Below are 26,151 nucleotides of genomic sequence, written 5' to 3'. Positions count from 1 at the left end.
CAGTTTGATACACACTACGAACCACTGATTCGAAATAAAAGATTCGTAAAGCTTCTCACAAAAGTATTCTCGTCGCTTCATAACATGAACCACTGTAGTCACATGAACTGTTTTAAATATGTCTTTACTAACTTTCTGGGCATTGAAAGTGTTAATTATCTTGCCTCACTGAGCCATCGGGTTTTTATCAAAAATATCTTAATTTTTGTTCCGAAGGTGAACAAAGGTCTTAAGACAAAAGATTGCCATCATAAAACAATCGTGGCGATTTCTGTGATTGTGGCTCTTAATCGGTGGTCCTTTGTCAAACAGTGAGAGAGGTACAAAGATGGCCGTTTTCCTGGTTTCGCGACCAAAGATAGCCTACGATAGTTTTCTGACACACTCTAATAAAGCTGGGTTAAAAACAACCCAAGCTGGGTAAAATATGGACAAACCCAGCAGGTTGGGTTAAAAGGCACCTATTATGCCCTCTTTCACATGATGTAATGTAAGTCTCTGGTCTGGTCAAGTTTCAGCTTAAAATACCCCACAAATTTGCCCCTATTTGGGGGTGAGCAAAAATATGCCTTTTATTATATTAATATATTGTTGGCTAAAAAAAATAAATCCAAAATTGGTTGAAAAAAATGGCTGGGTAAAAACAACCCAATCCCTGGTTTTGTCCATATTTAACCCAGCAGTTTTTAGAGTGCAGTGTCAGAAATTCAGCATTTTCAACGAACAGAGTGTTTGCTGTCACGACCTTCATACTGACCAGCCAATAAAAATGCGACATGGTGCTAAAACTTAAAACTGTTTACTTCAAGCTCTTTTCCTTCTTTTACCGCTTCCTTTTTATTTTCAGCACACATAAAATATACAGCTGCCAAAGTGTGATTAAACTTTTTTTGTTTACCACAAGCGCATGCTGAAGACGTTTTATTCCTCTATATTGCATCATAGACTATCGCTCTGTCCAAATACCCACACTTGCGGTCTTGGCCACTTGAGAGCTCATGCACACGACAGGAAGCAAGTGCGCAAGGGTAATAAAATATGGTAGTAAAATATAAAGTGTTGCACATTTTATTGATGCAAAGACGAGTAGGCTGTGTGTATTTTTTTAAGAAGCACCATCATTTTAAAATAGTGTCTTCTGTTAGTTACATAGCGACCACTGAACAGACATTTAGAAGTGTATTTTAGAATGCAAAGTATTGAAAATAATAATTGCATTTTAATAGCCTTGCATTTTTTTTGCAAGACTGTGTGTCCCATCGGGTAATCAAAAGTTCTACACACACTTGCAGTCTTCACGCCCACTTGAACAATTGAGCCAAATACAGGAAATACGTCATGTAAGTAGACAAGTGGTCAAGAGCAAAGACCTCAAGTATGGGTATTTGTTCAGGGCTTATGAGTCAACAGGTGTCATCATTGTACAGTCTACATGCATGTCGTACCCAAGTTTAGTAGATCCATGTCACACAGTGTGATAAAGTAACGATCTTATAGGATTGCTAAAATCGTATCCAGGGCTTTACGGGTGTGGAACGACATGAGTAATTAATGACAGAATTTTAATTTTTGGGTGAACTAACCCTTTAACCTCCCACCAGTCAAGGTCCAGAAAGGTACTAAAGACATCGTTAAAACAGTCGACGTGACTACAGTGGTTCAAACTTCATTTTATGAAGCGACGAGAATACTTTTTGTGCGGAAAAACAAAACAATATCTTTTGGAACATCTGCTCAATGATGTAAGCGGGAATCCCCAGAGAGCTCTCCCGCGAGGCGCCCCAGTGCAGAGCCAGCGCCTGGGAAAGTTCATCTCTGTCGCTGTGCTAAGCGGTGATCTGGGGCCCGAGATTCGCAGGGTCAGGGCGGGGATACATCAGGAGAGAAAAGACCATGACTATCACAACTTTCATTAAATGACAACGTTAAACTAAATTTTATTCAGCTGCTATAGGTGAAATACATTTACATTGACAACAAAGGTACAAAAAACACATTTAACATACTCTGACAGTGGGATTTCTTTATATTTACCAGTTTGCATTGATGGCTTACAGTAATTGATAGTTTGTTACTGTGAAGCAAGGCATTTGCTGCATTATGAAACATGCATTGACAGAACATTTAAATAATTGTCTTTATTTTCAGAGCTTTATTGCATATATGTTATGAAAACAGTATCAGCTAACACGCTAACTTCATTCACAATGTATTCCTACAAGCCACATGTTTTCTCTCTTGCTCTCTGAATATCTTACAGTTGCTTCCCCCAGTCGATCCCCTGCATTCAATTCAGTCACTCCACACATTCATTCAAATAAAGCTAAAACACTGTACACTAAGAGATAAATATATATACACCTTTTCACATTTGATTTTGAGAAGTTTTCTCAACTGATTTTACAATGTTAGTGCTCTAAAATCATCAACACATCCATCTGAACACGTTGTGATGTTTATCGTATTGTAATACGTCACTGATTAAATACAAATTTCCAAATATATTATTCTTGACTTTAGTTTTGGGGAACAGTGTCAACCAGCTGAGAAAAATTAACAGAATAACGCCACTAAGTTTTCTTAATAATAAATACTATAATACATCAATAATATTATATAATATTAATACTGATTACGCATCAGTCAGAGGTGTAAAGCGTACCTGAAAACCATACTTAAGTAAAAGTACAGATGCATTACAGCAAAAATGACTCCATTACATGTTACCAATTCCAATACAACTTGAATAAAAGTCTTTGAGTATCTGATTTTATGCTCAAAGATATAATAGCTAAGAGACACCCCAGTGAAAAACAAGAAACAGCTGATTCACGAGGAGAGCATTTACACTCTTATACTCTAAAATCAACATAAAACTGAACTCAATATTGCAACGAATCAAGGTTGACAACAGCCTCGTAAACATCTACAAACATTCAAGTCTCAGTTAAGCTCAAGTGCTCAAAAAGAGAAAACACTATCCTTCAGAAAGGTCTCTTTAATATAACGGATACATGAAATACTGTTAAAGGGGGATATTTTAAAATCCCCTGTTTGGAAGTTAGTCGGGCCGAGTCTAATAACAAATGTCTAACCAATCAGCATAAGGGGGCGTATGACGGTTGAAGAGAGAGAATGAGCAAGAGGGAGATTTGAAAATAATTAAAAAAAACTGCAGGACGAGAAATGTGGCAATACAAAACAGCTCAAAAGAATATCACTGGAATGAAGGTTTATGCGGGGGCAAGTGCTTTAGGACCCATTTATATTAGAAATTTTGATCCCTCCCGCTTCTCATGTCAGTAACACTGGGTTTTGATTGACTGGAGCTGCTGTGCTGTATGCAACCTTAAACAAACACTTTGAATTTACTTGTGTAGTGTACCGTACGTTCATTTTTTGTGCCTCCTTGTTGTTCGTTCATCATCTATTTTTCGTGAGGCATTTTGTTGCGCGTCAGCTGCGATAAAGAGACATCCACTCGCATTGTTTGTGCAACAGCAGATACTGATAGTTGTGCAGGTAAACCACTGCACACTGACAGTCGTTAGAGAATGAGGTGTTTAGTGTCATTGGTTGTGCATTCGGTTCGAGACCGACTCTTACTGCACCTTTAGGTCGGGGTATACTTCACTGTCGAGTGAGCGAGCCTTTCAAAGTAAACTTCTTTGGCCATGAGCACAAAGAGATGCGTTCAGCTCGTGCACACTATCTATCTGCAGTTTTGAAGCGCTAAAGTCACTCGCACCTGCCTTGTTATACAAGCATCTTCCGTGCGGTCTCAAAAATTGGGCTGCACGTGGACGGGGTGTGCGGACACTCCTGATGACAAATTATGTCATGTGGACGGCCAAAGTATACTTTGGGCTTTAAGACCCTTCATTCTCCACGTTCCGCTCTGTCTTGCGCACAGCTGAACGCACAAGCTTTTCAAAGTATACTCCTTTGGCGGCAAGAGCGGAAAGACGAATTTGGCACATACACATCTAGTGGACTGCAGTTTTCAAGCACTTAGGTCACTCGCATGCACTGTTGTATGCCGAAGTATACTTTGGGCTTTAAAGTAATTGCATTACTCATCACAAATGTACTGGAGTGAAGAGTGCATATACATGATCAAAAACTTACCCAAGTAGAGAGTAAAAGTTGCTAATATCTTTGATACTCAGTAAAAGTATGCCAAAAAGACACTTAAGTACAGTAACTAATTACTTTTACTCAAATACTTTACACCACTGATCACAGTTGACAAACGTTTGATGAGTACTTTAGAGAAGAAGGCAGGGGAGTCCTGTGTAACTTGGGTTTCAATCAAACACCCCTTGATCCTACGCAGATCTGAGCTTGAAAGGTTGGTCTTCAGGTTCAGGATAGCAAGAACATGCTGCTCACTAGTGGAGAATGAAGATCACTGATGAAACAAGACACTGGAAGATTGAATGTTTAGCTTTCTTTTTGCTAATGACATCATTACTAAAATTGTGTTATAAATAGTTATTTGTATTAAAGGTGCCCTAGAACTTTTTTTAAAAAGATGTAATATTAGTCTAAGGTGTCTCCTGAATGTGTCTGTGAAATTTCAGCTCAAAATATCCCATAGATTTTTTTTTAATTCATTTTTTTTAACTGCCTATTTTGGGGCATAATTAGAAATGAGCCGATTCAGGGCTACTGGCCCTTTAATTATCGTGCTCCACGCCCCCGAGCTCGCGCTTGCCTTAAACAGTGCATAAACAAAGTTCACACAGCTAATATAACCCTCAAATTAATCTTTACAAAGTGTTCGTCATGCATGCGTCGGATTATGTGAGTATTGTATACTGTTATATTGTTTACATTTGATTCTGAATGAGTTTGATAGTGCTCCGTGGCTAAAGCTAACATTACACACTGTTGGAGAGATTTATAAAGAATGAAGTTGTGTTTATGAATTACACAGACTGCAAGTGTTTAATAATGAAAATAGCGATGACTGTTGTCTCCGTGAATACAGTAATAAACGATGGTAACTTTAACCACATTTAACAGTACATTAGCAACATGCTAATGAAACATTTAGAAAGAGAATTTACAAATATCACTAAAAATATCATGTTATCATGGATCATGTCAGTTATTATTGCTCCATCTGCCATTTTTCGCTATTGTTCTTGCTTGCTTACCTAGTCTGATGATTCAGCTGTGCACAGATCCAGACGTTAATACTGGCTGCCCTTGTCTAATGCCTCGAACATGGGCTGGCATATGCAAATATTGGGGTCATACATATTAATGATCCCGACTGTTATGTAACTGTATTGTAGTCTGTGTTATGTTTAGATTCACCTGTTATTCGAAGGTCTTTTAAACAAATGAGATTTATATAAGAAGGAGGAAACAATGGAGTTTGAGACTCACTGTATGTCATTTCCATGTACTGAACTCTTGTTATTCAACTATGCCAAGATAAATTCAATTTTTCATTCGAGGGCACCTTTAAGAACGAGACATTTGAAAATAAGATGTCTTGCTATGGTTTCTGTCTCTCAGGTAAAACATCTTGCTCACATCTAACAAACTCACCTAATGTCAGGATAGTCTCGTGCCAGAGTTGCAATCTCAATTTGCAAACTCCCAGGATCCTGCAGTCTCAGAATCTCTGCTAATTTGGAAAATATTTGATCGAGCCATTCCTCTTTGGATCCCTAGAGAAGAGAATGGTAATTGATTTAGAAAACTAATTTTATTGTTACATAAAAAATCCCCACTGCTTTCCCTCAATTCATGGCCTTTAAAACAAAGGGAATAATGTAAATATAATACACTGAAATGGTCCATAGTTTGTCTGGGACTCAATGTCATGTTGTGTCTAAAACAATTGCAACAGACTACTGTATGTTACTGTAAGCATGTCATGCACACAAATGTTTAAATATTCCAAATAATTTCAACAAATGAACCCTCCAACACTCTAAGCCTCTAAGGCTTTAATTATTATTTTAAGTTTTCCAATGCAAACACTTGGAAATGAACATTTCACTGCCATATTCACAACCAAACATAACATTGTAGTTTGCTCATTTTGAAACATTAATGTACTCATATATAATGGCTTCAATATATAAAACATTTGTAGCATTTAACATTCAGTCCAATATCAATTTACAATTCAGAGAACAGAAATGTAAAGGATCTGAAAATAACAAAAAACACATTTGTCACTTTGTTTGAGCCAGGAATTCTAGTGTTTTTTCCAAATGTTTCCACAATAAAAGTAGGCGTTGGATTGTGTTTGCAAGCAAGAGCCAAGAGATTTGTTTTTTTCTTCTAAACTTTGACTTGTGATTTGAGCTTGCTCAATTTCAATGTGGATGATAATCCCTATTGTACGTTTTATATGCATGCTTATATGTTCATTATATGCAAACGTGTGGGTCTGGATGTGATCTCACCACTTTGGCAAACAAAGAGCTGATATTACAGCTGTCATGCAACATGAACTCAGCAGCTGCTTCTTGCTGTTCTTTGTCCTTCAGTTTCAGTTTTCTCTTCATCATTCGTCTCACATACTCTGCCATTACTTCTATATGCAGCTCAGCCAGCAGTTCCTATACACACACACACACACACACACACACACACAATCTTCAAATATATATCGATAACTGCATCTTAAATAGGGATAAATAGGGTAAATTACCAGAAACTTTCCAAAAATCTGGAAATTTTCCACTCTTTTGCATCCCTTATCTTAAACACTACATTAGTGAGCAATGTAAGATTATATGTCTATTTGCATCATGTTATAGGTAGAGATGCACCGATCGAGCCAGGGATTGGAATCAGTCGATATCCTGCATGGATCGGTGACCAGCCGGTCAGTCTTACGTCTTTCCAATCCGATCCGATCCATTTTGTTACCATTGGCACAGGAAATAACGTCAGCTGCACGTTCTCGCTCTCTTCTCTCAGACGGCGAAGTGACACACACCTGCATCATCTCTCTCACTTGTCTCATTTTTGCTCTGGTTGAATAGTGCTTGTATTGTGCATAATTTTAGTAATTCCCGCAGGTTTCGTGCGTACAACAAAAGCGCGCGCAACACTGATCTATATTCAGGGTTCCTACACATTTTCCATTTAAAAATTCCATACTTTTCCATACTCAAATTTCCAGACCTCCTTCCAAACGATTTCTGCCATTGGTGAGCCTCGGTCTCCCTTTCTCTGTTTTTTGGCGCACCAAAAATATTCTCGCCGCTTTATAATATTAATATTGAACCACTGTACTCACATGAACTGATTAATGGATCTTCAGAGAGGAAATGTCACTGCTTCATGTTTGTAGTCCGGGTCCTACAGCCTTTTAGTGATTTTTAAATTAGTGTTTGATTGTTGAAATAAAGTTTTGTATTTAGTATTCATGTCTAGGCCCTTCTCTTCTTAAAAACCACGTACCTGTGTAACTTTTGTTGGGGATAAAATCTACAAGTACTAATATATTCCGTTTAACAAGTTGGCATGACTTAGTTTGTTTCCCTTTCCGGCCATACCACTCGCTACATAGGCGTGAATATTTAATTTGTCTATTAATTCGATACATTTCCTTTATAGAGATCCTTCTGTGATTTATCCATCTGCTCTGTTCTCGACATTATATGTATCATATATTATCATATATCATATATACATATAATATATGAAACCTATAATGTTTCATATATTATATGTATTCAAAGTATTTTTATAGAGTAGCCTACGAGTATGAGTAGCACAAGCAGTTTCCGTAATATTTTAGAAATTCGTAACTCTATAAACATATTTGCAAATTGAAGAGAGGTGAAAAAGGTGACATGTAGAAAGTAGATAGTTGTAGGTTCTGGGGGCATCCTCCCCCAGGAGAAGATTTTTGTGATTTTAACATGTAAAGGAAGCATTCTGGTGCACTCTGAAAAGAAAATAAATGGAAAAAACAACATTTGCTTCAAGTAAAAAATAAAAAATAAAACATTTTGGCACCGGGGCTGAGCATTGACAAATTTCACAATCGAATGCGATTTTGATTCAGAAGCTTGCGATTTGATTTTGATTTGATTACCTTTGATTCAGTATTGATTAATTTGGGCCTATCAGGTACAGTACATGGCAAATTTCCTCAAAGAAAAAAATCTCTCAACTAATGCTGTAAACAATACAGGGAACCACAGCTGGTACGTCATTATAATATTAGGTTAAATTGATCGTAAGTTACTTACATATAGGCTAACTTACACATAAGGAAGTTTTTATTATAACGTTATAATAAAAGTGACAATTATTTTTCTACTCTTTTTATGTAGGCCTAAACATTTAAATGGTGACTGTCATAAAACAGATTTATGTATTCAATATAGAAGCACGTGTTAAGTACAAATACAATGAATATGTAATAGCCTATAGAGCATATATTTAGCAAAATGCTCCTCTCAAAGTTCATTTTTGTAGCTAAATGATGAGTTATTGGACATTGTAAGGCTTTTCTGAGGTAGGCTAAATGTGACATTTTTACAAGCTGTTTTATTGACGCCTTTCTGCGGTTGAAACGCTGATTAATCGATTGCATGTGACATGACAGATTTTGGTAAGTTGTACTGTATCTTTCAACATACCTTCAGATGTTCAATCATTTTGTGTTGTAACTAGTAAAGCCAAAGAGATGGCTGGTTCACGAGCGCTACAGCGAGCTGTCACGCCACAGAGCACAGATACAGATCGTGACTAACTCCAGTCTATGGAAAAATAGTAGCCCCATTTGCAATTCTTATGAGAATCTTGTGTCACACAGTCACTCACCCCGAAAAAATAACTCTTCGGATGTAAACAATTCACATAAATTATGTATTTTGATTCAAAACTGCTAATTTCGCCACAAAGTGACTAGTTTGCAGGTATAATAAATTAGAAAACTGAATAGAGGCAATAGTCTGGAAACACAAATATTTTTCCATACTCTGATTTCTTTTTTCCATACTTTTCCAGACCTGGAAAAAACTCAAATCAAATTGCATACTTTTCCATACTTTTCCAAACCGCGTAGGAACCCTGTATATTAGAGAAGCGCACAAGCCGCTTCTCAGTCTCAAACAGCTTGTGAGGCACAAGTACCAAAATTAGTGGCTTACTGTGCTTAAACGGTCAAATACATACAAAATTATGTAAAAATGACCCGCCGTCTTGGCGAGTATTCAGTTAAACAGTCAGTTTTGGAACGTTAAATAGTTGAGAAAGATATAAACAGTATATTGGATCCGTGCATAAACTCTTAAAGTGACAGCAGCCTAATAAACCTGCTGCTGTCTGTCATGTTAATCAAAGAACAAAAGACAAAAGCTGCATCCAAAATCATGTACTTTTGATTAGGTACTACATTTGAATTTAAATTTACTTCACAACCGTTGAAAAAGCATGTTCTATATAGTACGAATGCGTGTAGTATGAATGAAATCCAGACGTACTACATCCCTAATGTTGTTACTGTCACATGACCTACCAGCGTCAGTTACGTCCATTCAACTCCATTCATAAATCCTCTCCCGTGGCTTCATGGGATAGTAAAGTGTCCATCATATGCACACCTCAAAATCTCGCTGGAAGTAGTAAGCCATGAACTATGAATTCGGACATACTACTCTGTTCACATACTGCTTTTCGCGTACTATATAGTAGAGGAGTATTCGATTTCGGATACAGCGAAAGAAAATCACTTTCTGCTTTTGACTGAATCAGTTTTATAACTGTAATTGTAAGCATTAATCTGTATTTAATTTTTACAAGTGTTATTTTACATTTGATTACTTTAATTTCTGTAGTATTCTTACCTGAATATCTTTCTTTATTCTATTACATTTATTTGTGCAGTGTTAATTTTGACACCAAATTTTGATTTAGTTTTAGTCATAGTCTTTTGACTAAAATGCCATTTAGTCATATTTTAGTCATTGGAAATTGTTTTAGTTTTAGTCTAGTTTTAGTCGACTAAAATCTAATTTAGATAAATTGTAAGCATTTCATTAACAATACACAGATCCAATACACTGATAGATCAGATATTCCCCAAACTATTTATGTTCACCCAACTGTACTTTGCTCGCCAAAGCGGACGGTTTTTGACCGTTCAAGTGCAAAAATACAGAAAGAGAAAAAAATCTGGACTTTTCAGGGATTGACACACTTATCATTGAGGTACTATAATAGTTTTCGTTTAAAATTTTTACTAGATTTCATTTTTAGTTTTTCTGCTTTCATTGTAATTTTAGTTAAAAAGTTTTAGTAATTTTTTGTGTTTATGTCTTTTACTTTTTGCTTTTAAATGTCTATAAGTTTTTATTTCTGTTTGTTATTTTAATACCTCAGTTTAAGCTAAAGCTTAGAAACTAGATGAAATAAAATAAATTCACATTTTTTTATATATATTTATTTTTTATTTCAGTTAATGTTTATTTCAAGCAATGAAGATTTCTTTGTATATTGAAAAATGTGTCAAATAATGTTCTTAATCTTTCCTTCCTGTGACAGAAGATACAGTAGTTTACTCTGAATTAAATAGAAATTAAATTGAATACAGCTTATTGTGTAATAATTATAAACCATACCGAAATATAGACTCTTATTCTGAAATGTCTGCAGTCTGCACTGTAGCAGGCGGTTCATGAGGGTGATAAATATGCATTCATACAACCATCTAAAACATGCTACCATATAAACATTGTGTGGTAAACATTGTCATAATTCATCAACATTAATGTATAAGCAATCGCTTGGCATAAATGTGCGCTATTCATTAATTGCGAAGCAGTCTGAAGCGCTGCTGCTCGAGCCTGTAGAGCGCGCAACAGCGCCGCATTTTCCTGCGGTTAAAGCAGCGCGTTACACTTCAAATGTGCGCATCTTCCACACAGGACAGCAGTCCTGACTGGATATCTTCCCAAATTGTCCCTCTCTTTCATTTTCGTCTCGTTTTTATTCGTTGACGAAATTTAGAGTAGATTTTAGTCATAGTTTTAGTCATTCAAAACGCATTTTTATTTAGTTATCATCTCATTTTCATCCGTGAAAAAATGTCGTTGACGAAAATTATGACAAATATTATTCATCAACGAAATTAACACTGTATTTGTGCTCTTGTTTGCAATTTGTTTATTTGTTATTATTTTATTACTGACTTTTTACTATACTTTTTAAAATAGTAGATTTTTGTATGTATGTGTGGTCAATTATAGTTATTAGAAAGAAAATCGGAATCGGAAAGAAAAAAAAAAAATCGGTATCGGCAGGTCACGCCAACACAAAAAACGGAATTGGCCAAGAAAATCGGTGCATCTCTGGTTATAAGACTGTCAGCAATAAAATTTGCAGCAAAAGTGATTCTGACCTCTTGGCAGACAGGCTTTAGCTCTTTGAATTGATCCATGTTTTCCTCAAGCGCCTTCATCAGCTCCTCCACAACCTCACGATGTCCGGCAAACCAGACTTGAGTCCACAGCTTACGGTACAGCGGCTGTACAGATAAACAAGTCTGGTTATTGCCAAAATGTAAGATTTAATTTAAGATATTTAGAGTAAATAAGCATCACAAACATGAAAGTAATGCTATTTTCCCATAAGGACATCTGTGCTGGCCCTGGACATTCCTAAAATCAAAGTTCATGCAAACATCTAAATTGGCTGTTCCCAGACCAACAAGGATGTTGATGCAGGAAATACTTGGCTAAATCAAAGTTTATGAACTTGCTGTAGTATCAAATGCTGACCTCTACATTCTGTTATCTGGACAACTATATACTATATACTTTATATTAAACACTTCATCATTGGTCATCTAACAATAAATGAACTAGAACAGATGGGACAGAAAAATAAGATGTTGATCAGGGCAGTATCTCTAAGTAAACAAGGACTTTCAAGGATTTTGTTGTTTACTAACCTTCAGTTCTGTGTGAATTCGACTGAGGAAGTATTTGTGACAGATGTTTTTGAGGTCTGCCAATGTTGACAGGCAGGCGGTTCTAGTGTCTTCTGGGAAATTATGTTCTGGTTTTTGTATATAATCCCTGAGGATATAGAGAAATAATGGTTGCATGTTTGTACTGTACTGTAACGCTGTGTGCTCAGGCAGATGGGGACGAATCAAGTTCAAACACAATTTAATATAAAAATCCGTACAGGAATCAGAACAGGCATCAGGATACATACACGTAACTAGCTACGAGAACGGACAAAGAACAACAGAAAGGAAGGAACTTAACATTAGTGCAGATAACAAGGTGCTAAATGATACACAGCTGACAAACGTGAACTCATAATGACATTGACTATGGAGACAGGAGGGAACACAAACAAAGCAACATGTGACAAATGAAAACCAAACTGAATGTCCATGAAAACTGAAATTAACATGACAGAAACACTGTTGATATTTTGCTGCTTTCAAGTCCTCCTGTTTACGATGTCAAATGCTTTCAAGTCACTTTTTTTTTGTCTGGACAAGATGGCGGTGTACATTCCCTAAATTAACTACACAAAAATACAGCAAGGTTTAAAGGGTTCGTTCACCCAAAAATGAAAATTCTGTCATTAATTTGAAGCTTCGAAACTTTACAAATCTTTACGAATCTTTCGTTTCGAATCAGTAGTTCGGAGTGTGTATAACACTGCTAAAGTCACGCCCCCCCAGTGGTGAACCATTAAAAATTTTAAACACTTGTGATGTAACGAAGCCTCGTTTACTGAAATCACATGAATTTGGCGGTATGACACATGCTCCGAAACACTGATTCAAAACAAAAGATTCGTAAAGCTTTGAAGCTTCATGAAGCAGTGTTTTGAAATCGCCCATCATTAGATATTGTTGAATAAAGTCATTATTTTGGGTTTTTTGGCGCATAAAAGTATTCTCGTCGCTTCATAACATTAAGGTTGAACCACTGTAGTCACATGAACTGTTTTAAATATGTCTTTAGTAGCTTTCTGGGCATTGTCTTGCTGGCAACAAGGCCACACTGAGCCATCGGATTTTATCAAAAATATCTTAATTGGTGTTTTAAAGACTAACGAAGGTGGAACGACATGAGGGTGAGTAATTAATGACATTATTTTCATTTTTGGGTGAACTAACCCTTTAAATCTTCTTCTAGAAAAAGTTTTGCTTTTTTATGTTTGTTATATTACAGTGCTATCATATTTTGTGCAGGCATTTAGCTTATTTGGTCGTAAATAAAAAAGCCTCACAATGTCACTGCTAAATACCTACAAGTATCGTGGTATTCCACCATGTTTCTCACTGACACACACCCAGCTCGTAAAGATGGGGCCTCGAAGAAAATTCTATTTATTTACACAGAACTATGTACAAACACATTTTGTTCCAGCACACACAGAACAGACATCGGGCAAATATTCACAAAATTGTTTGTTCAGGTGTTGATTTAAATTTTCAACAGCGTTTCTTGTAAATCACTTACTGCACCTTTAAAAATATAGACATTTTACAACTGCTGAGGTAAGGTAGAAATATAATTAATCAGTCAAACTCACCTGAACAGGTAAATGTTAACGAGATTAGCACTGAGCGTTTTAGGAATGTGTTCTTGTTTTCTTTTGACAAGTTCCTCTAGATTTGTCTTGTAGCTGCCATTGAAATAAGGAGAGAACATGTTAGTCTTATTTTAATGCAATGAAAATGTGACAGAGATAGTGACTAATTATCTACCTGAGAAGAGAGCTGTCCAGCTGGCATAGAAGACTCCAGGCTTTACTTTCATTGCCTAAAATCGAGCTGACTTCTCTCACAGCCGCATCAACAAGCTATAAAACAAAAAAGATTTTTTGAGGAAATACGTTTGATTTTGTTTGACGATTCCAACAAAGATGATGGTTACAGAGTGAGTAGAGCCATTAACCTACTGGTAAAACATCTACAGCAAGGTTACTGGAGTAGTATCCATCCATGATCTCTGGTTCGATGCCATCACTCCATTTTTTCACTTCTTTCTCAAAAGCATTGGATAACCACTTTCTGATCTCGTTCTAGGGAGAGAAAATAAGCAACAGGAATTAGGCTACAAACTAAAGCAGTCACTGTTATGTGAGTAATAATAACATTAGCTACCATATCAGACACGAGCAGCTTGTCTGGTAAAAAGCTAATTATATAATCAATGATGCTGTCTAAATTGGATGCTCCACATATATCTGATGCACTACACGCATTTGTACTATTTCTGACAACGGGAATAATGGATTTTGTTGGCAGCCTCGAGCTGTTGTGGCGTGACATGGTATAAAAATCTATTATATCATGCAATTGTGTTATGCTGAAATAAAGTTTACTGCTGATTTAAAGGGATAGTTCACCCAAAAATGATAATTACCCCATGATACTTTTTTTTCAGATAAACACAATTGGAGATATATTTAAAAATATCCTGGCTCTTCCAATCTTTATAATGGCAGTGAATGGGGGGCCCGATTTTGAAGCCAAAAAAAAAAAAAAAAAAGAGCATCCATCCATCGTAAAAGTAATTCATACAACTCCAGGGGGTTAATAAAGGCCTTTTTGTAAGAAAAATGTCCCCATTTAAAACTTTATAATCTAAAATAACTAAACTTAAAGGCCTGTGCACACCGGGACGAATATCGCACGCGTTTATCGCCAGAGTTTTTCAAGACGTTTTTTGTGTTCACACCCAAGCGATTTTCACTGGCAATGAGCCGAGTGAACGTGCAAATTCACTCCCTGACAGTATGTGGCGCTTGTGCTTAACGGTAGTGCAATTACACATATTTATGATATTAATAAAGTTAAAGAAGATAAAAATGCAAATATTAAATGGCATATATATGCAGGGCCGTAAATTTCATCTGACAGCAGGGGGGGACAATAAGCATAAAATTTATTAAGAGCAATTTTTGAAGGGGACACAAATAACACAGCCAAAATTTTACTTATAAAGAATATATGTAATGTTACACAGAAGAAAACCTACTATTATTAGTGTAGCATGGAGACTGCCATTATGCTCATTGTTTCTCTTTGGTTCAATGAAAAAAACTGACTAAATTGGCCAAAATATATAAAATATATAATATATATATTTATTTATTTTTTATTTTTTTTAAGTTGTTTACAACCAAGTCACCAAAATACGATGAATACCAAAGTCCCTTTTAATCTTTGTGAATACACACTGAGCATAACCGAACACACAACAGAAAATCTATTAGCCTTATTACAGTTGACATATTCTTTTTACAGTTGTTGGTGTGGGTGACTTATCTTATAATATCCAACAAGCTATGGTAAACAAGCTAGGTAACATTATAATCGCTAAAATAGTGGACTCACGGGGGAAAAAATCATCAGTTATCTTTTTTTGTTGTTGTTATGACTAATTACTCAGCACCGTCAGCATTAAAGAGAAAATAATCACTTCATCCGATGTTTTTGAATAAAATAGCCTTGACAGCCGACTTACTGGAACTCATCTGTCTGTAGAACTGTGCTCTCCCGCCGGCGCCGCCGGACTTCTAGTACAGAATCTACACACACGGGAGTGTGACGTGCGCGGTGGACCAAACCACTGTGAGGCAAGGAAGGGGGACTCAAAATGTTTCTAAACTTAAAACGCCCGTTTGCGTTTGTTTTACTTACATAATTATTTTAAGTTTATATAATTTATGTACAATACTTAGCGTGCTTATTTAATTATTTAATTGGAAGCACTCAAATAGGGGGGTCCTGACCCCCCTGCCCCCCCCCCACCCCGCGATTTACGCCCCTGTATGAGAGATGATAGTCAGAAACAGTAGTGCAAATAAACATTTATGAAATAGACATTCTCAACTATATTTCTTGAATGTAAAAGAAAAAAAAAACAGCAAAAATACAGAAATAATACACATCTATTGGTATGGCCAAGAACTGGCAGAGCACCCATAGTGTGCGTCTAAATCAACTCCCTAGTTCACTAGTCAGGGCACTGATCAGGGAGTCGGCCACATTCATTTAACGGTAAATGGTATACTGATACACGACCTAGGAAGCTAGGGAGCTGTTTGAGACACAGGGATAGTTTGTAGAGGTCTTCCTCGTCTACTTACTTCCTCTTTGACGTCTTGTGTGCTTGAGCCATAAGCCGCCTTTCCACTGCACACGACAAACGACAGCCGTTGGACCGGAAGTCATTCGTTTCCAACGGAGAGTAGTACGGGGGCTGCGTGGAGTTCCGATCATATGCGAATGCGGAAATTTCGGATCCGATTTGAGCTTCAGATGCGTTGAAATATTTGAACTTCTGCGGCTAGACCGTATGCGACCGGCCGACCGGATATGATGTACTCTAGTCAAAACGATGAGCACGAAGTTAGAATTACCAATATTTTAACACTTTAACGTTATTATATAAACACTATTTCTTTAAAATGGTGGTTATCAATAATTATGTAAAACAAAAAAAGATATTTTATGATTATTAAATAATTTTTTACGTTGAAGCTCTATAAAATCTACTAGTATGTTTTTATTTCAAATGTATTGAGGGTCATTTGCTTTGTATGGATATATTCATACATGCATTAACGTTACATTCATTAAAATCGTTCAGTTTACCATGGTGGTTGCTTGGGTTGGAATAAGCCGAGGGTAACGGTTGCTTCACTACCAATTTCTAAGTTCCGTGCGACTGCCGCTAGGGGGCGAAATGCGACAATCGGATGCGAATGTCGTGTGCAGTGGAAAGGCGGCTATAGACTGTAAAAAAAAACCGCACCAAGTCGTGTTTTACTGTAACTTCAGCAGCTCCAGGCACGTGAACAAAAGCACCAAACTCATTGGTCGGCCAGTTTTTAACGTGGCGCGTCAAACCAAAAAAACGAACCCGAGGCGTTTTTTAAAAGAATTACGCTTTTACGTCTCGCGTTTTTCGCGTCGTTGTGCACACTCACATTGGCGCCCATTTGTTTAGTCACGAGGCATTAAACGTCGGCGAAAATCGTGCATGATATTCGTCCCGGTGTGAACAGGCCTTAAGGCAGACGGCAATATGCATACTGAGCAAATCGCCAAAAGATGAACCCATAATGCGATGTATGACATAGGATGTAGGAGTATCAGAAGCTTAGACGCCTCTCGCGGTTCAAACTAATAGGGCTGGGCAACAAACTCAAGCTTCTCTTATATCAAAATCCTCAGACATTTCTCTTTAAAAATTCTCATTTTAGATTTCTAATTCGGGACCGGTGCGTTGTTTTGCCTTATCCTCTGCACTTCCGCGCTTGTCAATGCGTTATGCGCCTCGTCAGAGGTTACGTTTCCACCATAACTCCATGCGTACGGCTGTCTGCCGAAAGCTAGATATTATAGTTAATAAAGTTTTAAATATGGATTTTTTTACTTTTTTTTTTTTAAGCTTCACTTCAGATGCATGGATGCACTTTTTTTGGCTTCAAAATCAGGTCCCCCATTCACTCCCATTATAAAGTTGGGAAGAGCCAGGATATTTTTTAAATATATCTCTGGTTGTGTTCATCTGAAAGAAGATAGTCATATGCACCTAGGATGGCTTGAGGGATAGTTTTCATTTTGGATAACCTATCCCTTTAACAATTTTCTAATAAGGTCAGCCATGTACTGAATCACCTCTTTATATGAGAAATACTGTTCCTCCAATCTCTTGAGATCTTCTTCGGGTAACAAAGGTCCAAGTGATGAATTGTTGATGTGCTCCTCTAGCTCTTTGTGCTTCAATACATCTCTAAGAAAAACAATATTAAAGAATATTAACATTTCTGAAACTGTGTTTGAAAATGTTGAATAATTTATGAAGAAATAGGCCATGATTTTGAAAATGCTACAGTAATTGGCCCTTACTTTGGGTAGTAATTGACAATCCAACTCAATATATAGAGGCAATCCTCAAAATCGACACTGGCTCTGGCGAGCTCTTGGAGTCTGGTGGAGAAGGTTTGATGGTAGAGCTGAGCATATGTTCTGCAGATGTCAAAGTCTGGTGGGTAACATTCTCTCAGATTTCGGACCACTCTGAGCAGATCTTTTTGTACTTGCTTCCCCATTCGACACACTTCTCTCTTCAGGGAGGTAGAAAGCTGGTCTACTTTATTCTCCTGTTCATCTCCAGTCTTCATTCGTTCCTCCACGATTGTCTGGAGTAGCACGTCATGCATCTGTCTGCACTTTGTGGGCCTCCATATTGGACGCTCATCCACAGCCACATCTGCCCAGCGTCTGTCCTGTGCCTCCTCTTGAAGTATTGAAGTCAAAGCACTCCTGAGTATCTTCTGGTTGTCCTCATTGAAAGAGTCATTGATGACTATCCTCAGTCGCACATGAAAGTTCTCATAGTCTGTCTGCAGCTTGTCCTCCTCTTCTTCTGCCCTGGCCACTTCATTTGAACCGAAGAGACGTTCCTCAGCTTCCACAAGCAGCTGCTGTGCTTTAACCAGACGGTTCTGTTCAAGGTTCCCACTGAAATCCAGGTCCACTGCAGTATGTGAGAAAACAGAAATTTAACCTCTGTTCCTGTTAATTCCCTTCCTTGTGTGTCGTATAGCAGGGGTTTTCTCTTTGATCCCAAGGACCCTCTAATATGACTCCTACTAAAATATATTTGGCTAAAATATATTCTTTTTAAAAAATATTCAATGCAAAATGAAGATAAATGTATAAATGGTAACACAGATAGTTTTTTAAAATATTGCTGGGATTTTAGAACCCAGTTTGAAAACCCTTGTACATTTTGAATACATGAAAAGATGGTCTATTACCTGATGGAGTTTCAGATGATTTTGGATTCTTCTGCCTTTTCATGAAGTCAGGAATTTTCATTCTTTCTGATATTTTGTTTTTGATTGTCTGTTTTTGACTTTCCTCTTCAGGAGAACCAAAGAAATCTGTTGTGCTGTCGTTGGCATCAAGGTCCAAAACTAAAGTGTAAATCAGAAAATGAAAGATAAGAAACTTGACTTATATTCTCTCATTTACAAGCTCTAATTAAAACGTTTGTTAATGGAGTCTTTAATAGACTTCATTTTACCTTTACAAAGAGGCTCTCACTGGCACTCCAACCCTACATAGATGCTGACCGACACGAGAGATGGTGCCACAACAGTGCAATATTGGCAGAATGTTATGATGAATTTTACTATTTTTATAGGTATTTCTGTTTTTTTTTTTTGTTGTTGTTCAGATCCAAGTATACTGTAGAGCTTTTCAATAATATTAACTTCTTTGCTCCTTTGACTTCTGTGTGCCCAGTGCATTAGTTAAAGCTACAAACAGAAAAGGTTATATATAGTGCTAATGATCTGTAAATGAAACTCCAAACTGAGCGTCACTAACTTAGAATTTCCTAAATAAAACATGTAGCAATGCAGACAACAAGATAACAAACCAACAAAAACATGAACAGAATTACCTAATACTGTTTCAGAGGTGGCAGCATCTTCAGGTTTGGCATTCTTTCTATGTTTCATAGGGTTTTTCATTTTAATTTGTTTGGGTATTTTCATTTTGTGGGTTTTTTTCTGGCTTTGTGATTTAGGATCTTCATCAGCTATGTTTTCATCACTTCTGATTTCTTCACTAATTTCAAGGTCGTCTTCTGGAAGCAGAAAGTAAACAACAGTGAATGTACAAATTAAAGGAACACCACTTTTTTTTGAAAATAGGCTCATTTTCCAACTCCCCTAGGGTTAAACAGTTGAGTTTTACCGTTTTCGAATCCATTCAGCCGATCTCCGGGTCTGGCGGTACCACTTTTAGCATAGCTTAGCATAGTTAATTGAATCTGATTAGACCGTTAGCATCTCGCTCAAAAATGACCATAGAGTTTTGATATTTTTCCTATTTAAAACTTGACTCTTCTGTAGTTAAATTGTGTACTAAGACCGACAGAAAATGAAAAGTTGCGATTTTCTAGGCTGATATGGCTAGGAACTATACTCTCATTCAGGAGATCGGCTGAATGGATTCGAAAACGGTAAAACTCAACTGTTTAACTCTAGGGGAGTTGGAAAATGAGCCTATTTTCAAAAAAAGTGGAGTGTTCCTTTAAGACATTAACATTATAAATACCTCAAAGAAATAAATCCTTGTGTCTGAATATTGGCGCGGAAGTGCCACAATGGTGGTTACCCAACTAAAACATTTTTGTTCTAAGAATGTTTTCTAAACATACAGATACATGTCCAGTTTTCTCGATGTTAGTTGAACGTTTTTTTAAGGTTAGTATAATGTTTCTGAAACATCATTTCAGCTCAATGTTTTACTAACAACTATAACATACTTTAGGAACATTGATTTGTAACATGCCAAGAACAATATCACCATGATGGGGATCAGGGTTTGCTTTAGTTGGGCTCCTGACCTGTGACTTTTGTTAACTGACCTCTCATTCAGCAAATGCAAGTGTTTTTTCAGTGAACATTTGTGCATCGCTCAAGAAAGATGAAAAAGCAGATTGACATGTTTTAATGACTATCGAGTGACTGCTTTTTCTGTTGTTTCACGATTATGGGTTCACGATTGTTTAAATGATGATTTTGAAGAATTAATGAACAAAAAAAGGTAATTCAGCCATTATAGAAAGATCATTTGTAGCACTGAGGAGATCTTCCAAAAACGTTATCTGGTGCAAAAGTTGAGATGCATTTAGCATTAAGGCTGGGTATTGACACAATTTTCATGATTCGATTCACATGCTTGAATCGATTCGATTTCAATTATTTTGGATGTAGTATTTCAGTTACAGTGCATGGCATATTTTCTAGAGGAAAAAAATCTCTCATCTAATGCTGTAAACTACACATGGGAGTCAGCTGGTACTACTATAATAATATTGAAGGTTAAATTAACTTATTTATATACAAACACTTAAATTACACTCGATGTTTAGTTTATTACAGTTTAGAATTACATAATCATATTTCTACTCCAATTCATTTTTTTTTTTGATATAAACATTTAAATCACGGTTGTCATAACTGATTTATTCAAACATGCATTAAATATTGAAGAACATTAAAAATTATAATTAATATGTAACGGTGCATATCTATATTTATCAGAATGTTGCTTTCTAGAGTCACTTTTCTAGCTGACTAATGAGTTTATGGTCACTGAATATGTTTTTCTGAGGTAAATGTGACGTTACGTGACATTGTTTACAAGCTGTTTTATTGATGTCTTTCCGAGGTTGAAACACTGAGCGATTACACGAGACATGATATGGATTTCAGTAAGTTGTACTGTATATTTTAACATACCTTCAGATGTTCATGCATGTTTATTTCACTGTAACTGTATTAAAGCGGAAGAAAGGATGATCACATGCTTCTCTTTAACTGAGGAGTTAAAGCGATCTGTCGCGCCACATTAAACAGCGCCAAAACGGTATTTATTTTTTGAATCTCATGATAAGATGGACGTCATTTGAAATCTGAGACTTTGATTCATATCAAAAGTAACAAAGCACAAAGATTATTGCGATTTATTGGATGGGAGGCGCTACATATTCTGCTCATTCATCAGCTGAAAACAGACTAGACTAATCGATTCTTGGGATCGATTCTTTTACGGTTCGTAAAAATGAGAATCGATTAAAATCGAGGAATCGATGTATTTTTTACCCAGCCCTATTTAGCATATATCAACTCTCATACATACCTCAACAATGGTGACAATCAAAAAATATTCAAATCTAAGTAGTAAAAGAATTCAGTTGCATAATTTATTTATGCTGCAATGCACGGTGGGAGACATGAATGATTTTTGTATGCTGGCATGAAGCATGTCACCATAGTTGTGTTTCTTATGCTGATTGTTGATGTCCGTGAGAGTTTAACTAACACCATAGTTATTTACTTCTTGTTCACAAAATGTTTTTTGTTTTTCAGAAAGTCTGATTTTCACAATAGTTCTGATCAGTGATTAGACTTCAGATCAGTGAAAGAGACTTCACAACGACATTAAGTAACAGTCAACATCAACTGATATATTATTCTGTCTCGACTTCCTCTGACGCAGTAAAAATATTTTCTGAACACACAATTAAAGCAGCAGAGAAAATCTAACAAAACAAACAAGAACCAAGAACCCATTTACGGGAAATACTGATAACCATAATGGTGACTTCAAATGTTTGTTCCGCTTAGTTAATGATACCTAATATTTAAAGGTTCAAATAAAGTTTTCTGCCAGCATTATGAGAAAATCATCAAATACTAATGACAATATCTGGTATTTTCACAAACATCGTTTCTAGCACTTGCATAACCTTTACATAAATTACAGAGAAAAATTAGGAACAATAACTTTTGGACAAGATAAAAAACTTTCCCAAGTTCCAATGTTCTTTTAAATGAGCAAACACAACATTATTAATTTGAAGTTAGTTTTCATTCTAAATGTTTTAAGGATGTTCTAAGAATGTTGTTCTAAGAACAGTAATGTATAAATAATGTTTTTGTGCTAACCTTTTGAGAACATTATTGAAGAACGGATAGCACTGAACAAATGTTCTATTAATGTTACTGGAAGAATGTTCGTTCATAACATTCAGAGAACCTTGACAGAAGGTTAGCCTAAGTTATGAAACCTGTTATCTGGGTATCTGTCAAGATGTGCTGCCCACTTTTGCAAATGTAAAATGTTGCGAATTTTATTAATTTATTAATGTTTTGCGATAACAAGCTATTTTGGCTATATTTAAATACAAATTAGCGATTTTTTTGGGCAGTTATACTCTCGCACTGGTTGGCTACACGTAGGGTGACCATGTGGTTATTGCATTGTTGCATGACATAGTTTTGCGGGGAAATGTGATATATATATATATATATATATATATATATATATATATATATATATATATATATATATATATATATATATATACTATGTAAATATTGATTGAGCGTATTTGCCATTACGTTGGATGATAACACGTTTTATAATAGAAAAACATGCATTGATCATTTTAACCGGCATGAACTCAATTTGCCAGGTTCGAGTATTCTCAGCCTCAGACGTCATGCCCATGGACCGTTGGCTGAATGTCTGATGCATATGGCACACTTAATTGGAAACACTTCAGGATTTTCAAAGTCGTCATCTGGTTGGTTGAATTCTACAGGATGTCCGTGAGACAGACGTGTCGCACGTGTGTCCCTCATGCCAAACCCCCTCGCAGAAGAAAAACTCCGTTTACAAATGTGATGATGAGCGCTTACCAGGATCAACTAAACTCTGGATTTTCAAAAGTATGTGAAGTAAACCCCAGTGGTGAACCATTAAAATTTTGAAGCAGTGTTTTGAAATCGCCCATCACTAGATATTGTCATAAAGTCGTTATTTTGTTGGGCTCTTTTGGTGCACAATATTATTCTCATTGCTTCATAACATTAAGGTTGAACTACTGTCACATTAAAAGGTTAGTTCACCCAGAAATTAAAATTCTGTCATTTATTACTCTCCGTCATGTCGTTTCACACCTGTAAGACCTTCTTCAGAACACAAATTAAGATATTTTTGTTGAAATCTGATGGCTCAGTGAGGCCTGCATAGCCAGCAATGACATTTCCGCTCTCAAGATCCATTAATGTACTAAAAACATATTTAAATCAGTTCATGTGAGTACAGTGGTTCAATATTTATATTATAAAGTGACGAGAATATTTCTAGTGCACCAAAAACCAAAATAACGACTTATATAGTGATGGCCGATTTCAAAACACTGCTTCAGGAAGATTCGGAGCGTTATGAATCTTTTGTGTCGACTCATGATTCAGATCGTGTGTCAAACTGCTAAAATCACGTGACTTTGGCGCTCCGAACCGCTGATTCAACACAGAAGATTCATAACGCTCCAAAGCTTCATGAAGCAGTGTTTTGAAATCGGCCATCACTATATAAGCCGTTATTTTGTTTTGTTTTTGGCACTCCAAAAATATTCTCGTCACTTTATAATATTAGTATTGAACCACTGTACTCACATGAACTGATTTAAATATGTTTTTAGTACATTAATGGATCTTGAGAGAGGAAATGTCATTGCTGGCTATGCAGGCCTCACTGAGCCATCGGATTTCAACAAAAATATCATAATTTGTGTTCTGAAGATGAACGAAGGTCTTACGGGTGTGGAACGACATGAGGGTGAGTAATTAATGACAGAATTTTTAATGACTTGTGATGAGGTCCACACTGATTCCTTTTCTCCATTTGTCATCAACAAAAATCAATCCTTTCTACACTGAACTGTATTCCCGCTCTGCGCAAATGGATTTGTAAATGTTTTACTATCTTATTTCTTAATTCTTACTGTGGTATCTTAAGGGGAAAAAATTAATATAATTAAAATAATAATATATAATTAAAATGGACACTGCTTACGTCTTGCGGGACGCTTGACAAAGCTCCCAATTTCGGGACTGGTCACCCTAGCCACACCCTGACGTGATTTTACTTTCGTTCTCATCAACCCATGGCCATGAGCATCAGTACACCTGAAGAGCCTCTCCAAATGTAGAGCTGCATGGGGGAAAAAGTTATCAGAGAGTCTGTACAGCAACTAATTAGTTAATTATTTATAAAGCGAATTTTCCCGGTCGGATATGAACACGCAGTCATGCTCTTTCTGGTTGCCATGGTAATGGTGATGATGTGGAGCACGAGAGAAATAAATTCTTTAAAAAATTCGGATAAATTATTCGGTCTAGTTTGTCATTTCGCGACGTCTGAACATACACACGCCCCTGTCACTTCTGTCGTTTCGTTCGCCACAGTTCAGCAGCGCCACAGACATGATGAGATTGCATGCATTCTTAAATACAGGGCATTAAACTACCCAGACCTCAAGAAAAACTTTAATTCATGTCAACTTGCATTTAAAGTAAAAAGAGAAGATTTCAGAGCAGGATGGTGTGTGTCGTGACGCATGCATGTTATAGATCTGTCTTACCTCTCTTCGCTCTCCCAAACGGCATTATCCAGTACTGTATGGGGCTAAAAGCAGCCCACATGTGTCTGGACTTTCTTTCAGCTGTGTGTCTGTGTCTGTATAGTGTGTGTATGAGCCCCTGACAACTCCTTTTATAGGCTGCTGATGGATAAAACTTACTGCTGCGTCATGTGACGCAAAATCTCCCTTTCTCCCGGAGAAAGACTTCATTTTTGACTCTTTATGTTCCAGTTTACTAAACATTGCATGTATTAATTATGTATGTATGTATGTACATATATATATATATATATATATATATATATATATATATATATATATATATATATATATATAAAAAATCTCTGAATATCCCTGAATATCAATATATTGATATTCAGGGCAGATATCCTGTCAATCAAAGGAGGGCAGGAAAATGCACTGAATTTGAGCTTTGTGTAAAGAAAATGTAAGAAACCAGTTTGATGTTCAATATTAATAGTAATTATATGAACTAATAACATTCAGAAAGTTATGAAATATTAATTTAATCTTCAGAATTTAGTTAGTTAATGTGTGTTCATATTAATTTGAGTAATGTGTTTGTGTTTATAACTGATAGCAGTTACTCTGATACAAGTTGATGGAATGCAGAGGATAAAGTTTTTATTTGCATTTCTTTAAAAATATTATATATATATATATATATATATATATATATATATATATATATATATATATATATATAAATATATATATATATATATATATATATATATTAGTTTAATTTATTTGACTTCAATTAAATAATGAATGCAAACAATAATAATAACCTAATTATTCTTCTGTCATGTTTGATGTACGAGTCACTAACAATGTCATTTACATGTTTTTGTTTTTCTCTCTCTTAATTTAAAATTACATTTTTTTTAATTGCATTGGCTCAATTTTCACAAGCAATTGGAAATTTTTCAAAAATCTTAGAACTAATATCACAACAGAACAGATCATCAAAAGTGCATTTTTTTCAAACATTTCTGCATGTTCTCAATTGTGTTAGTACGGCATACGAAATGACAAAGTATCCTTTTCACGATGCAAAAGAAGTGTTTCGTCTAAACATTTCATTCACAGTAACTGTCTTTCATAATGCTATTACTATCAAACTTTCATTTGCATT

At 36.1% G+C, this 26,151-nt stretch overlaps 1 protein-coding gene across 3 annotated transcripts; it reads right to left on the bottom strand.

Moving 5' to 3' along the window:
- Window positions 1–1,929: 1,929 nt before the first annotated feature.
- LOC137019416 (tumor necrosis factor alpha-induced protein 2-like) lies at window positions 1,930–25,084 on the bottom strand. 3 transcript variants are annotated; one of them, XM_067384857.1, is made up of 14 exons: window positions 24,993–25,080; window positions 24,425–24,562; window positions 19,449–19,634; window positions 18,799–18,957; window positions 17,885–18,515; window positions 17,654–17,768; window positions 13,921–14,043; window positions 13,727–13,821; window positions 13,552–13,644; window positions 11,942–12,068; window positions 11,390–11,515; window positions 6,432–6,587; window positions 5,563–5,684; window positions 1,930–4,391 (listed from the first exon to the last, which is right to left on the bottom strand). In XM_067384857.1, the coding sequence occupies exons 1-14, from the start codon at window positions 25,051–25,053 to the stop codon at window positions 4,205–4,207; spliced, it is 2,319 nt and encodes a 772-aa protein (XP_067240958.1). In that variant the 5' UTR covers window positions 25,054–25,080; the 3' UTR covers window positions 1,930–4,204. The 3 variants fall into 3 exon arrangements, with proteins under 3 accessions (XP_067240958.1, XP_067240959.1, XP_067240960.1); XM_067384858.1 differs by lacking the exon at window positions 24,425–24,562 and having other exon boundaries at window positions 24,993–25,084; XM_067384859.1 differs by lacking the exon at window positions 6,432–6,587.
- Window positions 25,085–26,151: the final 1,067 nt, after the last annotated feature.

Source organism: Chanodichthys erythropterus, chromosome 4 (assembly GCF_024489055.1).
Source record: "Chanodichthys erythropterus isolate Z2021 chromosome 4, ASM2448905v1, whole genome shotgun sequence".
Classification (NCBI taxonomy): domain Eukaryota; kingdom Metazoa; phylum Chordata; class Actinopteri; order Cypriniformes; family Xenocyprididae; genus Chanodichthys; species Chanodichthys erythropterus.
This window is presented reverse-complemented; position numbering and strand designations above follow the sequence as displayed.